Below are 13348 nucleotides of genomic sequence, written 5' to 3'. Positions count from 1 at the left end.
TGCGCCCACCTTTCCTCCATGGGCTCCTTGGTATGCGAAGAGCAGCGCTCTTCTCCTCGCATGGCTGGTTGTAGGCAGCGGGGCTCCCTCCCCCTCTCCCTGCTGCTAGAGTAAGGCTATCATCCCCTCCCCCATCCATTCATGTTTTCTCGCCCATTCATGCAGTTCCCTCTCGCTCTCTGCGCATGCTTGGCCCCCCTTCCAGGGCCTGGACAGATTCTTATGAATGAACAGTGACGTCAATGGAGGGGGCTGCGGGAGAGACACGTGACCTCAATGTCTGGTATATGAGCTGGCGTCGCTCTCCTTGGTGCTGAAACCAGCAGAGGAAGAGACGGAGCAAAGGCAGAGCAAGAGCAAAGAGAGCGAGGTAAGCAGAAATGAGGTTCAGAGCACACACTGGAACACAGCCCCAGTACACAGCCTTAGGAGAAGCACCTGCAGTAAAGGGAGAACGGAGGTAGAGCCCAGGCAAGCAGCCCAGGCACAGAGGCCAGGTGCGGAAGGTACAGAGCCCGATAAAAGAGGAGCTTAGGGGGCAAGAACGGTAAAGGCTGCGGCAGAGAAGCCAGGCGCACAGTCTAGGTACAGATTCATGGTACAGAACCTATGTATATGGCCCAGGTACTGAAATCAGAGAGAGCAGGAGCACTGAGTACAATCAAGACACTGAGTTAAAAAGTGCAGACACATATTATGAAGCCCGGGCACATTACCTAGGTCGGGCGCCCTGACACTAAGCCGGTGTGGTATAGACGCATAGAGCGAGGCAAACACTATGCTGGAGAGCCAGGCACACATCCCACGCACGGGACCTAGGTACGGAGCCCAGCTACCGAGCTTGGATGCAGACCCCACGAGAGTCGGAACATCGGAAGCAAGGTAAGTACTGAGTTAGAAGTCACATGCAGTGGCGTCGCCAGAAATCAAATTTAGGAGGGGCACAGAGGGGGCCAAAGACAAAAGTAGGGGGGGGGCACAGAAAAAGTAGGGGGAGAACATGGTCACTGCTCGTTTTAGGGAGGGCACGGGGTTGCACGGGGGGCGCCACCCCCTAGCGACGCCACTTGTCACAGGCACATAGTCGACTTATAAGGCTGATTGATCTACGGAGCCGGAGAGAGAAGATATGACGTCGGCAAACAAGGGCGGGGGTACATATCTAGGGCGCGGAGCCTAGCCACACTGCATGCAGCCAGGAAATAACGACAGCGCCTAGAGGACGTTTTAAGGGAGGCTGGCTGAGCAGGCGCACTGAGAGTAAGAGAAGCATACTTTGTCCCTGGTAGAGCCCGAGGGAACGTAACGGAGCCCGAATAAGCATTAGACAGCCCGGAAGTGCCCGCCGGAACTTCCGTCAGCCTTGTGGTGCTAAGCCTGGGCGAGGCTGAAATACTCTGCGCGAGCCCGTCAGCTAGAAGGGCAAAGCCCGGCGGAGCCTACGTGACCCTCAACTAGTCTGCGTGAGCCGGTCTCCTGGAGCCTACCTGACCCTGAACGAGTCTGCGCGAGCCGGTCTGCTGCAGCTCAGGTAGAGCCCGGCGCAGCCTACGTGACCTGGTACTTGAGCATGATCTCCGCGAGCCTGTCTGCCAGCGCCCAGGGGGAGCCTGACGTAGTACGAGGTCCCAGCAAAGCACAGGATTAGCCTGCGAGAGGGCTGTACGAGCCCAAGCGAACCCAGCAGAGCACGGGGGTGCCTGGCCAACGCGAGAGGGCTTGACAGAGCCTAAGTGGACCTGACACAGCAGAAGAGAGAGACGGCAAAAGCCCGAAAGAGCTTGGCAGGGCTTCAAGGCGTCAGCAGAGCCCTTGAACGCAGGGGCGCCGAGAGCAAGGTACGGTCCGGGGTGCAGGGGCTGTCTGTGGGATAGTACAGTGCCCAGGTACAGCGCAGCGCCTGAGGAAGCGATGGGGATCAGCGCCTGGGCAGTTTCGAGATCAGTCATGCTCTATATCCGGATAGTATTAACACGGGGTGGGGGGTGTTGATTCGCATTAGAGAGGTATTGCGAATTGTTGTCCCTTATTCATCTCTGCAGTGCCTGTGTTTTATGGGAACTGTTGAGTGTGGTGGAGTTAAGCGTTGCTTCGTGCTTAGTTGTCCATTGTTAGACCGCATATTGCCCGGTTGTGGCTGTTGATTAATCCATAAGGTGGGGGCTGAGTATTAATTAGTATTAGGGTTTTATTGCGCATAGCTGGGTTGTTTACGACCTAGTGCTGAGGATGCAACTATAGGCTACTCAATGTTGGGTTGCACCCTGCATTGCGTTTTGTGTTTGCCGCTTTCTAAAATGTACGAATTGATCACCGTTAGGGATTTGTGAAGACCGAAGTAACGGGGGTGTATTGAGCAGAGCCTGCATTGAGTGGAAGTGGTATAAATCCGATACCCAGTGTTTGGTATATATTCGGCGCAGTAGTTGGCATTGAGCACTGCAGGCACGCTCCTAAGTAATGCTAAGGGTGGATGGTTCCCTGATGGGTCTTTGCATCTTCCAATCTCTGTTGTCTTGCGGCGTGCATTATCTGCTGCTTTCTGTCTTGTTGCTTGGGTGCATGGGGTGGAGTTACTTGGAGTTGGGGTGGGGGGGGTTGCGTCGCATGGTATTGGGGTATGTGCCTGAGCACAAGCAAGTTACTTGGCGATGGGGTGGGGTGTTGCGGGTTGTGTTGCAAGGTTTGCGTGCGTTTTACTTGAACAACTGGCGTTACCTGGTCTTGGGCTACACGTTGCCTGGGGTTGGATTTTATGCTGCCTGATGATAGGCTATGTATTGCATTATGCTGATGTGTATATGTTGTCTGGTGTTTGGGTACATGCTAACTCGGTTGTGGTGTTTGTCGCCTGTTGTTTGGTTGTTGTTGTTGGGAGATGTGTTAAGTATTGGGATGTATGTCGCCTTCTTTTGGAATATGCGTTACTTGAAATGTAAGGGCATGCATTTCACAGGATTTGGGATGGGTTGCCTGGTGCTGATTCTATATGTTGCTTAGGATATGTATTGACCAGTATTTTTGGTATGTATTGTTGTGAGGTTTGAGTTGTTCGGTATTTGGGGATGGCAGGCGGTTGTTGCATGATGTTGGTGGTAAGTGATGCCCACTGTTGAGATTTGTTACCCAGTGCTTGGTTGTATGTCACCTCTAGTTGGGGTATATTTTTGCCCGGTGCAGAGGGTTTGTAATGTTCAGTATTGCAGTTCAGGTTTTTCAGTATGCAGGATACATGTGGCTTAGTGTTGGGATGGGCTGTATCTCTTGGTATGTTGGTGCATGTTAATCTGTGTTGGGGTGTAATGCGTGGAGGGTTGCTAAGGGCTGAGGTAGTGTGCTCTGCCTTGTTTTGGGTGGCGTGTTCTCCAATATTGTTGGGGAAGTTAACTGGAGTTGGGCACCTATTGACTGCTGTTGTTTCATGTTGCCTGCAGTTGGAATCTATGCTGCTCATGTGTGTTGCCTTGGTTTCAGGACATGTGCTACCCAGTGTTGGGGGATATGCATTCTTCAGGGATTGGGTTAGTATGTGTTTGGTTTAGGGGTATCTATTGCTTTGTGTGACCAGTTGTGGGGTATATGTGTTCTAGTATTTTAGTATATGGTGCTTAGTTCTGTAACGGGGGGGGGGGGGTTGCCAGTTTTGGGCTTTTTGTCTTATATGGGAGCTATATGGTACTATGCATTGGCAGTTGCTCTAGTTTTGAAATGTTTTTCCACGTTGCAGTGATATGTTTTTCCGTTGTGCCTGCAGTGAGGTTGGGGGGGGGGGGGTTGCCCTGTGTCTTAGTGCACGATGTTGTGCCCTATATTGCTACGTGTTTAAAGGGTGGGGTTGCTATTTGCTGTTGGAAAATATTTGTCCTGGTTATGGAGGTGGGTTCCTCCATGTTAGGATATGTGGGGAGGACTGCGCAATGATTAAATACATGTGGTGATGGTGTGTGTATGTTGCCTAGTGTTTGGGGTGTATGTTTCCTGGTTTTTTATATTTTATTTATAGCTTTATTTTATATATAGATTTATAATGCACTGGAGTCCGTAGGCATCCACGCGCACATGGATGGAATATGTAGCTCGAGGTTGAGAGGTGGGTGTTGACCATTGTTGGGTGTATATTTTCTGGTGTTGAGGGTGGGCCGGTGAGTTGGCCAGTGAGGGGTGGTGTTGATGGTATTTGCTGCATGCACTTTTCCAATAGTTGGATGGGTATAGCCCAATGATACTGCATGGGTTGCTTCGTATTGGGGTAGAGGGAGTTGCCCAGGGTTTGGTATGTGTTGCCAGGTGTTGGTGGTACATTGTGTGTGTGTGGTATGTGTTGCATAGTTGTTGGGGTGTATGTGGAGTGATATTTTAGTATGTGTTGCTCAGTACTGGGAGAGGTGTTCCTTTTGTTGAGGGAAGGAATCGTGCTACCTGTCATTTTGTGTGATGTGTTGCGTGGTGTTGGGGAATTGGTGTTTGAGGGTTTTTTGGCGAGAGGGTATTTGTATTGCACATTGGGATTTAGGTTTAACATTAGTGTGTTGTTGGTGTGTTTTTTGGCTTATGTAGTGGGTTGCAGTTGATGACAGGAATGTGACAGGGAAGCTGTTCCTCGGAGGAGAGAGGCATTACTCCCTCACACTCAGTCTTATGCCATTACAACTGACCACAGCAAAGCCAGAGGTCCTGTGAAAACGGGAGTGGGTATTCTATTACTTGACTCTGCAACTCACAAAAGCTCACCCGTCCTCTTCTTTTTAAATTTTTTAATTTATTTATTTGTTGTACGCCGGTAACTCGCAAGTTTCGGGGCGCAGAGACATGGACACGAGGACACAACGTAAATGTAACAGGACATTTCCTAATAGAATCTCAAGGTCAGGGGTGGCGATCTCAGCTGAAGAGGTGTGTTTTCACTAGCTTATGAAAGCGTAAGTAGTTAGATTCTTTCCTTATGTGGACAGGCAGGCTGTTCCAGATACCTGCTGTGATGACTGGAAAGGATTTTCCCAGTACGGACATGCGTTTTGTGTGGCATTACTGCTATCCTGTTTTGATCCATGGATCTTAATGCGCGGCTTGGAACATAAGGTCGTATTTTATTTTTAAGGTAGCCTGTTACGTTTGATTATCCTAACCGCATTGTTTTGGATAATCTGGTACGCCTGTAGGCTTTTTTAGTTGGCTCCTACCATTAGTGCGTTCCCATAGTCTAGTCAGGATAGGATAGGATAGTTGCTCTGGCCACTGTGGCGCAGTTATTCTCTGATAGGTAGGGTCTAATGGCTCTGAGGAGTCTCGGATAGTAATTCCATGTCTTTTTTTATGTACTGAGTCTGATCTTCTGCTCCTAGGGATGCTTCCATCATCATTCCCAAGGTTTTCACTTTCTCACGTACTTTGATGTTTGTGTCTTCGATCTTAAAGTTTGCATAGTCGTGGGATAGTGAGTTTCTGGCTTTGGTGGATCCAAAGACCATCAGCTCAGTTTTGCTGCAGTTCAGGCACATCAGTTGGAATCCATCCGTTGTTCTATGATGTTATATATTCTGAGGAGGTTGTCGTTGTCAGTTTTGTGGTCTCCACTAAGCTCCAATACCAGCTGCGTATCGGCCACATAGTTGGTAAAGGATACATCTTCATGATCTAGGACGTAGCATAGATATCTAATGTAGAGGTTGAAAAGCAGTGGAGACATGCTGGCTCCCTGAGGGACCCCATGGAGAATTTGTCTCCCCAATGGACTCGAGACGTCATGTTTTTTTAGAAAAGACATTATCCATTATTCTTTGTATCTTACAACTGCCTGAAGATTTAATTTCCACCAGTTTCTCTGCAGCTTTCTACAGCAGTTGGATCTCCCAGTCCTCTACTCTGCAAATCTCCACATACTCTGCAACTCCCTCCTATCCTCTTCTCTGTAAATCTTAACAGCCCTCGGAGATTCCACCTGCCTCCCCTCCATAACTAGAAGCTGAATATTTCCATCTATCTTCTACTATGCAACTTTCCACACCTGCAGATTTCTCTCCTATCCTTCAGCATGTAATGCCCAACACCCTACTACTATCTCCTTCTAATTCTCTCATCTGTACCTCTGCAAAGAATGAATATGCATCACCTAGCCTCTCCCTAACTCCCGAAGCAAGACAATATCCTGCCCACCCTCTTCGCCGTAATTCTAAGCAGACAGCAGATCTTCCTATACTCTTCTTTATACATCAGCAGAGTCTGGAGATCTCCCTCCCATCCTCTTCGTTCTAGTTCACCGAAGATTGCAGACCTCGGAATCCTCTACTCTATTTCACCACTGCTCTCCTCCTCCCTCCACAGCATGCAGATCTCCTTCATTCTCTTCTAAATCACTCCCCAGAGCCGACAGATCACCCTGTTATTCTCTTCTCTGTAACTTGCAAGTCCTGTGATCATAATCTCTCCACAGTGCGCATATGGCCCCACACCCTCTTCCATGTAAATCTTGATGCCTGCAATTCCCGTTCCGATCCTCTTCTCTCAAACCCTCAACAAGCTGTACATCTCCCAACAGCTTCCTCTCTGTAAATACTCTTAGGATCTCGCTCCCACCTTCTTCTCTGCAACTCTACAGAGCTTGCCAATCACCATACACTGTAATTCACTTCTCTGTATCTCTTTACTGTAGCCCACCCCTCTTCTCTACATTTCCCAACAACCGGTAGATCTCTCACCAGTTTCCTCTCTGTAACTCAGCAAAACCTGAAAATCTCCCCCTCCACCGTCTGCTCTGCAACTCTTCAGAGCTTGCTAATCTCCATCCACCGTAACGCTCTTCTCTGTATCTATACCTAGCCGCGATCCTCTTCTCTACATCTAGTCCTGGCCTGTTTATCTCTTTCCCATTGACAACCTCTGCATCTATTCACAGCTTCTGCATCTCACTCTCAACCGTTTTCTTTTTACTTACTGCATTTCTCAACAGATTTCTTTAACCTTTTCATGGCATGCAAATCTCACCCCTAACTTTTTCGCTCCCCTGGAAGTCCATACAGTGAACAACCCCCTTCCATCCTCCTATCTATATCGCTCATTGTTTTGGCTGACCTTCAACCACCGCCTTCTCTTTATCTCTTCACAGCCTGCAGATCTCTTACTTATTCTCTTTTCTACCTTTTTAAGAACCTAAACATCTTGCCCATTCTATTCTCTCTCTACAGATACCTTATACATCTCCCTCTCAGGCTCTTCTCTATCTCTACACTGCATGGCCATCTCCCTCACACAGTAAACCTCTTCAAAAGCTCTGCAAGGCTAGCAGACCGCTCCCCGTCCCTCATTGGTATCTCTGTGCATAGTTAAACTCTCCATGATACTCTTCCATGTATGTCTCTCCATTTTAGAGATCTTTCATTCTATTCACCAAATCTCACCTATACATGGAGGCTACAACCCACACCTGACTCTTAATCTCGCCACAATCTACTGATATCCAACTCAAAATTTTCTTCGTACTTCTCTATTCTGCAGATCTCACTCCATCCTCTTTATAGTCCCTCCACAGTCTGCAGCCAACCCCCATCTTTCAGAACTCACTACCTTCTTACGCGACAGCTTCCAACCTCTCCATACACTACTGTCCTATAATTGCACATGCAGGATATTGCTGTAATTTCTGTTTAACTAATGATCAATTATCACCAGAGCCCCCATCTGTATGTAGCTACATCTTTGGGCAAATCGCCATCAGTCGGGCTTGCGAGCATCTCTCCTTGTGAAAGCAATCCTAGTAAAATAAAAAAAAGGCAAAAAAATGTGAATTTTTATATAGCTCTTCCTGACAGATTCCTCTCCTACTAAGCGCAATACTGTTGCTATTATTCAATGTAATTGTGCTGAATCTGGAGACTGTGGAGATCGATAACTAGCTGAAAAGGGAGGCTGTGTTCCGGCTGTACATACCACTCATAAGGATAGTTTGGAGTAAGGCACCCAGTCACGGAGACCTCATTTAGAGATTCCGTCACAGTCGGGAGACCTCCCCTGGAATAGTGTGTGCAATTCAGGGGGCCTTGCTGGAATGAAATGGCCAGATCTGGGGTCTACATCTGGATCACTCTTTCCAGTTCTGCAGGCCACACTACAGTATTATGTCACGATCCAGCTGAAATGCCAGAGAACGTTGTCCAGATATGGAGCGCTCTTCTTGAGTAATTCTGCCAGTTCTGTGGGTCACAACTGGAGCAAGGGGTATTGTGGCCAGTTTTGCAGCTCCCATCTCTATTAAGGGCCCCCTTTCTGGAGGCCACATCCCTGGAAGCAAAACAAGAAATCCAAAGACAGCCACATTATCAAAAGGATGAGTGGTTTATTGAAACAATAAGTCCCATGAGTAGGAATTTAAATACGTACACACTAGGGGAAACCCGAAGGGAGATATGAGCAAAAGAAAAGTTGATGGCTGGAAATACTTAAGCCAATGGTTTTGAACTATGGACAATTCCTCAGAACAGCATTTCAGTACATTGTTTTTTTGCTTCTGTGTGCCATTGCAGAAGGGGTTAAAGCATAGGGGAATCAGTCTCTTCCCCAACACAAGTAAATAACCTCCCAACATTCTCACACACACATGTAATTCAAAGGTATAAGGCATGTGGAGTTTAAGGGGAATGAGAGATGGCATTCAGCACAGCCCCACATTTAAGCATACACATAATTAAACAGGGAAAACATTTGGTAACAATATACCCTTTTATCACTGACAAATATAGTCTTCTTATAGCATGTTTCATAGTTCTAACCAATGAAACTGCAGATTTGTCTTAGATGGGACTTAGTCTGACCAACCAAAATCTCAATACTTTCAGTGTTTACTAGCTAGATAAAGATTTTCTAAACCATGTGATGCACAGTAATCACTATTCTAAATTCTTTCAATTTTTCTTTCCAGGGAGATCATCAAAGAGATGATTTGGGCAACCTATCTTCAACGAGCGGCCCTGATTCTCTCCATCAGCCTCTTGAGGGAGTGTTGTCTCCATGCCGCACCACTGGGGGAGGAGAAACCCCAGGAGCATGAGCCAAAAATCCAATACAAAGACACCTCCAAAGTTCAAGATGGCAAGATCAACCTGGAAGCCCCTCTAGAGAGCAGGAGCCAGCCGGAGAAGGAGGTGCAAGCAAGGTCACTCCCAGACTTCCAGTCCAAGGCTTCATTTAGCAATGATGAGGACGAGCTCTTCAAAGATGTAGATCCTAAGACCCTTGCTGCTGTTCTACTCCAGGCACTGAACATTGACCAAGACAAACCACAGTCTCCATCTGACAAACGTGACAATGTCTTCACTCAATTCGAAAATAACTTTGCGGATCAGGACGAACCCAAAGTAGATGAAGATACACTCACAGAGAAGGTTCAGAGTAGGACCCGCAGTTCCAGCATTGAATCACAGAATCAAATGTTTCCAAAGCAAGGTGCTAAGGCTTGGAAGGAAGAAGAAAAGTCGCAAGACCCCGAGCTGAACTCCGACGATCTAGACAGCTTGACGTCCATGCTTCAGGAGCTTCAGAAATACAGTGCTGCCTCCAAGAGAGAGCGGTCAAACAATATGATCGACACCTACAACAACCAGGAAAAAGAGAGTGACTATGGCAGAGATCAAAATAACATCCTGAAAGAGCTTGAAGAATTTCAAGAGATGCTCGACCAGCAGGGAGAGGGTACTCACACCAACAGGGAGGAAAGAAGAACCTACACCAAGGAGAGGGTGGAAGAGAAGAAATATGTCCGTGAATACAAAGATTTGGCACAAGCCAGGAGACAAGCAGATAAAAAGACAGAGGACGACAAGATAGCTGACATAGCCTCCAACCTGCTACTGCAGTACCTTCTCAAAGGTGAAGACAACACCGACCAGGAGAACAATGGCAAAGAAGAGGCAGAAAGCTTTGCAGATGAGACCAAGAAGAGTAACCTGATATTTGATGATGATATTGGGAATGATATTGGCGATGATACATCCGAAGATGTTCTGGGGGAGCAGGACACCGCTGCTGAGGACAAGAGGTCCAATGAGGCTGAAGAAGATATGGACCCACAGACCATTGATAAACTCATTGAGATCTCCAGCAAGCTCCATCTGCCCGCTGACGATGTCATAGATATCATCAATGATGTTGAAAAGAAGAAGAAAGATGCTCCAGAAAGGGCAGAGCCCAGGCACAAGCAGTCACATAGAGAGAGGGTAAGGACCCCGCCAGCCAGATATGAAGCCCCACAGCCAATGTACTACGCACCTCACCACAAGAAGGAGAGATCCAGACATCACATGAAGGAGGAACCAGTTTGGCACAACAGTGTGCTTGGCAATGACCTTGACTATGAAGATTCAAACATGGCCATGCCCAGAAAGTACCGTGCAAAGCAAAACACATACTCTAACTACATCCGGCCCAGGGCTTTCCAGAAGCCCAGTCAGTACTACTACAACCCCTCAGCCTCCTTGATGCAGAGAGAAGACTACTATGATGACAGTCAAGACAAGGAGGAAGAGCTGGAGAACTACATTGAAAAGATCCTGTTGAAACACCCTGAAGTGTTCCAGTAATGTGTGGTGCCTTCCCTCCCCCTCGTCATGACAACTCATCTAAGTGTGTAAACATATTCAGATTACGCATGAACTGGGAAGACAAAATGCCACATTCTAGCAACGTCACCCCTGGGGCCGAAAGTCAGAAATGCCAAGACCCTTCTGTAAGTGGATCTTGTCATAGACACAGCATGGATCCACTAAGGATGGAGAATGATGACCTTTCCAAATGCCAAACCTGCCCTCAGGCCGCAGAGAGCACTCCGAGTCTATCTAAGGCATGTTCAACACTGGCCCAGACATGCCCACACCCTTCATTTGAGAAGGTCACCTGCACTTATTTACAACTTGAGAAATGTCTCGCTTCGTAGTAATAGGAAATACATTCTCGTAGGTTGTCTCCAGGCAAACACTAGGGACCTCTCTGGTAATGTTTAATTGATGAGCTACTGGCAGACCAAGTGGAAAAAAAAAAAAACTTACAGAAAATTATCAACCATGCCTCACAATCCACAAAATTATGAAACGCCAAAAAGAAATATGTTCTTCAAACAGAATGACTGCAATTAACAATTGTTTTTGATTTATTACAAATGATCCATTTGAACAGATTAAAGGACAAACATGCATTATGCGATAAAGGAAAGGCTATTTCAACTAAAAAGTCGTTCTCATATTTGAAAAAATGACCTCTCCGTTATTCACAAACAGAAACCGAGAAACTGACATAATTTTTAAAGTTACTCTCCTGCTCGTTCAGATACCCGAAAATATAATGTGCCGAAATGCCCATCGGCTTGCACGTCGTCGGCATTAAAGAATACCTATAGTAAGGGGGTAGATCTGACATACATTACTCCACAAAGCATTAGCATATTTTCTTTACTACATTATATGTTATACTCAGATCTAATGATAGACCAAGTGAATCCCAATGAGCACAATTGTATATATCATCCATGTTAAAGAAAATGCATACACTGGAAAGAAACTTTCTGGAACACATTCATTGATAACTTATTCTGCCGTTCGGAGACTGGTTTCTGAAATATCTTGTTCAGCTATCAAATTCAGATGTTAATTTCTGGTCTATATATGGACTATAGCCCAACACTTGATTATACATCCATGTCTTTAAGAGGGTTTACAGAGATTTCAAGTTTGCAAATGAAATAGTCTGCAAGCTCATATGTTTACAAATATGACGTGTGCTTGAACATATTTATTTTCACTTTTGCATAACAGGTTGATATGTCCTGTTGAGGAACATATCAGGAAATGTTCATTTTAGGAGTGTTTGGAGTGAAATGTGCCAAAGGTTTCTAATCTCTGTCTCTATTATTTTAGAAGTTAACAAAATGGCATTTCCCAGTAAATCTGACAGTGTTTAATACTAAATCTAATAGTTCTTAAGAAATAGCGGCCAGCCAAAGTGCTGCCACTTGCCCAAGACAGATTTTGTTGCTCCTCACATTAGTATTTCGCCCACTGAGTGATCGCATGCAGAGATTGACTGTCAACTTCTTGCTGTATCTTAGAGCAGTTCAATTTTTCCTAGTACATTTGTACTCTTCCTTTAGAAACAAGCTTAATTTGGTCACATGTTCCAACCAAAATTGCCTTAGATGACCAGAAGAGCCCCCCTTCAATCCTGTGCCATGTTTGAACGATACCCGTGACATGCAGATCTTGCTAAATATTGTGATGTACTGCTCTTACAAAAGTCCTCTTTGTAGCCGTGGGTAGGCCTAGGCATGCTGCTCAGTGTCAACTGCTGTATACAATCCATGACATCCAAAGACAAGAGTGTCTGAAAAGAAACCACCAGCATTTCCAGCAAAAAATGAAAAGAAAAAAAAGAACTAGAAACATAAAACATTCCACACAAAAAGCAGCCCAGATCCACGGAGAATGTCTGCAGAGACCATGCAAGATGTGTGCAAAGGGTGCTGCACGTGTCCCTCCAGCTCTGCCAGTTTCTTGCTTCGTGAACTTTGACTCATGTATAACCTGTTTCCTTGTCCTGAACCGTTGTTGTACTAAATAAAATATTGTTTGCCTGTTGTAAATAGCACGTGGATTACTAGTTTTGCTAAGAAATAAAAGCAACTATTTTATTAAGAGTTACTCTTGTTATTTACAGAGGTCCTCTCGGGGTCGAGAACGAATGGGGTAAGCAGTAAACTTGGGGGTTTGGGAGTAACCATCTAACAGTTCCATTGTGACGAGTTAATAGCCAGTGAAGGCCTTGCACTACGCATCATGAAAGTGTGAACCCCAAGTGCACAGGCCATTTATTAGATACCTGAGAGCTGAACACCCAGAATTGTGATTAGGTATTGTCTGACCACAAACATCCTGCTCTGCACCCTCATGAAGGGATGGGCGCCCGCATCACAGTGCAATAGCATGTACCTCCTCAGCGTGAGGGAGGATGCCAGAGGAATTGATAAAGTAGGAATTTGTGGGACAGATAGATGGATTTACAGGGTGACTAGCTCACAACAGGGAGGATTGGTAAAGGGAGTTATGAAGGGATATATGGATGGATGCATGGGTGGGTAGAGGGATGGGAGCACGAAGCGAGGTAGATTAAAGAGGGAATCAAGTGACAGGGGGCCAAAGCAGGGTCAAACAGACAGAGGAAGGAGGGATACAAAGCTGTTTAGAGGAAGAAAAGATGGTCACAGAGAAGAAGGAATGTGTGGACGTAAACAGAAGGGCAGAGAGAGGGGACGGCTAGGGAAAGGATAGAGGAACAGACAGACGGAGAGCAAGGTGGAATAATGAAGAATGGC

At 46.3% G+C, this 13348-nt stretch overlaps 1 protein-coding gene across 2 annotated transcripts; it reads left to right on the top strand.

Moving 5' to 3' along the window:
- The first annotated feature begins 235 nt into the window (after positions 1-235).
- On the top strand, positions 236-12673 carry VGF (VGF nerve growth factor inducible). 2 transcript variants are annotated; one of them, XM_069646551.1, is made up of 2 exons: positions 236-370; positions 8912-12673. In XM_069646551.1, exon 2 carries the CDS (start codon positions 8928-8930, stop codon positions 10566-10568), a length of 1641 nt encoding a protein of 546 aa, XP_069502652.1. In that variant the 5' UTR covers positions 236-370; positions 8912-8927; the 3' UTR covers positions 10569-12673. The 2 variants fall into 2 exon arrangements, with proteins under 2 accessions (XP_069502652.1, XP_069502654.1); XM_069646553.1 differs by lacking the exon at positions 236-370 and adding an exon at positions 1208-1838.
- Positions 12674-13348: the final 675 nt, after the last annotated feature.

This window comes from Ambystoma mexicanum, chromosome 1p, assembly GCF_040938575.1.
Source record: "Ambystoma mexicanum isolate Mex_15411 chromosome 1p, UKY_AmexF1_1, whole genome shotgun sequence".
Taxonomy (NCBI): domain Eukaryota; kingdom Metazoa; phylum Chordata; class Amphibia; order Caudata; family Ambystomatidae; genus Ambystoma; species Ambystoma mexicanum.
Note: the sequence above shows the minus strand (reverse complement) of the source record. Positions and strands in the feature narration are given on the sequence as shown.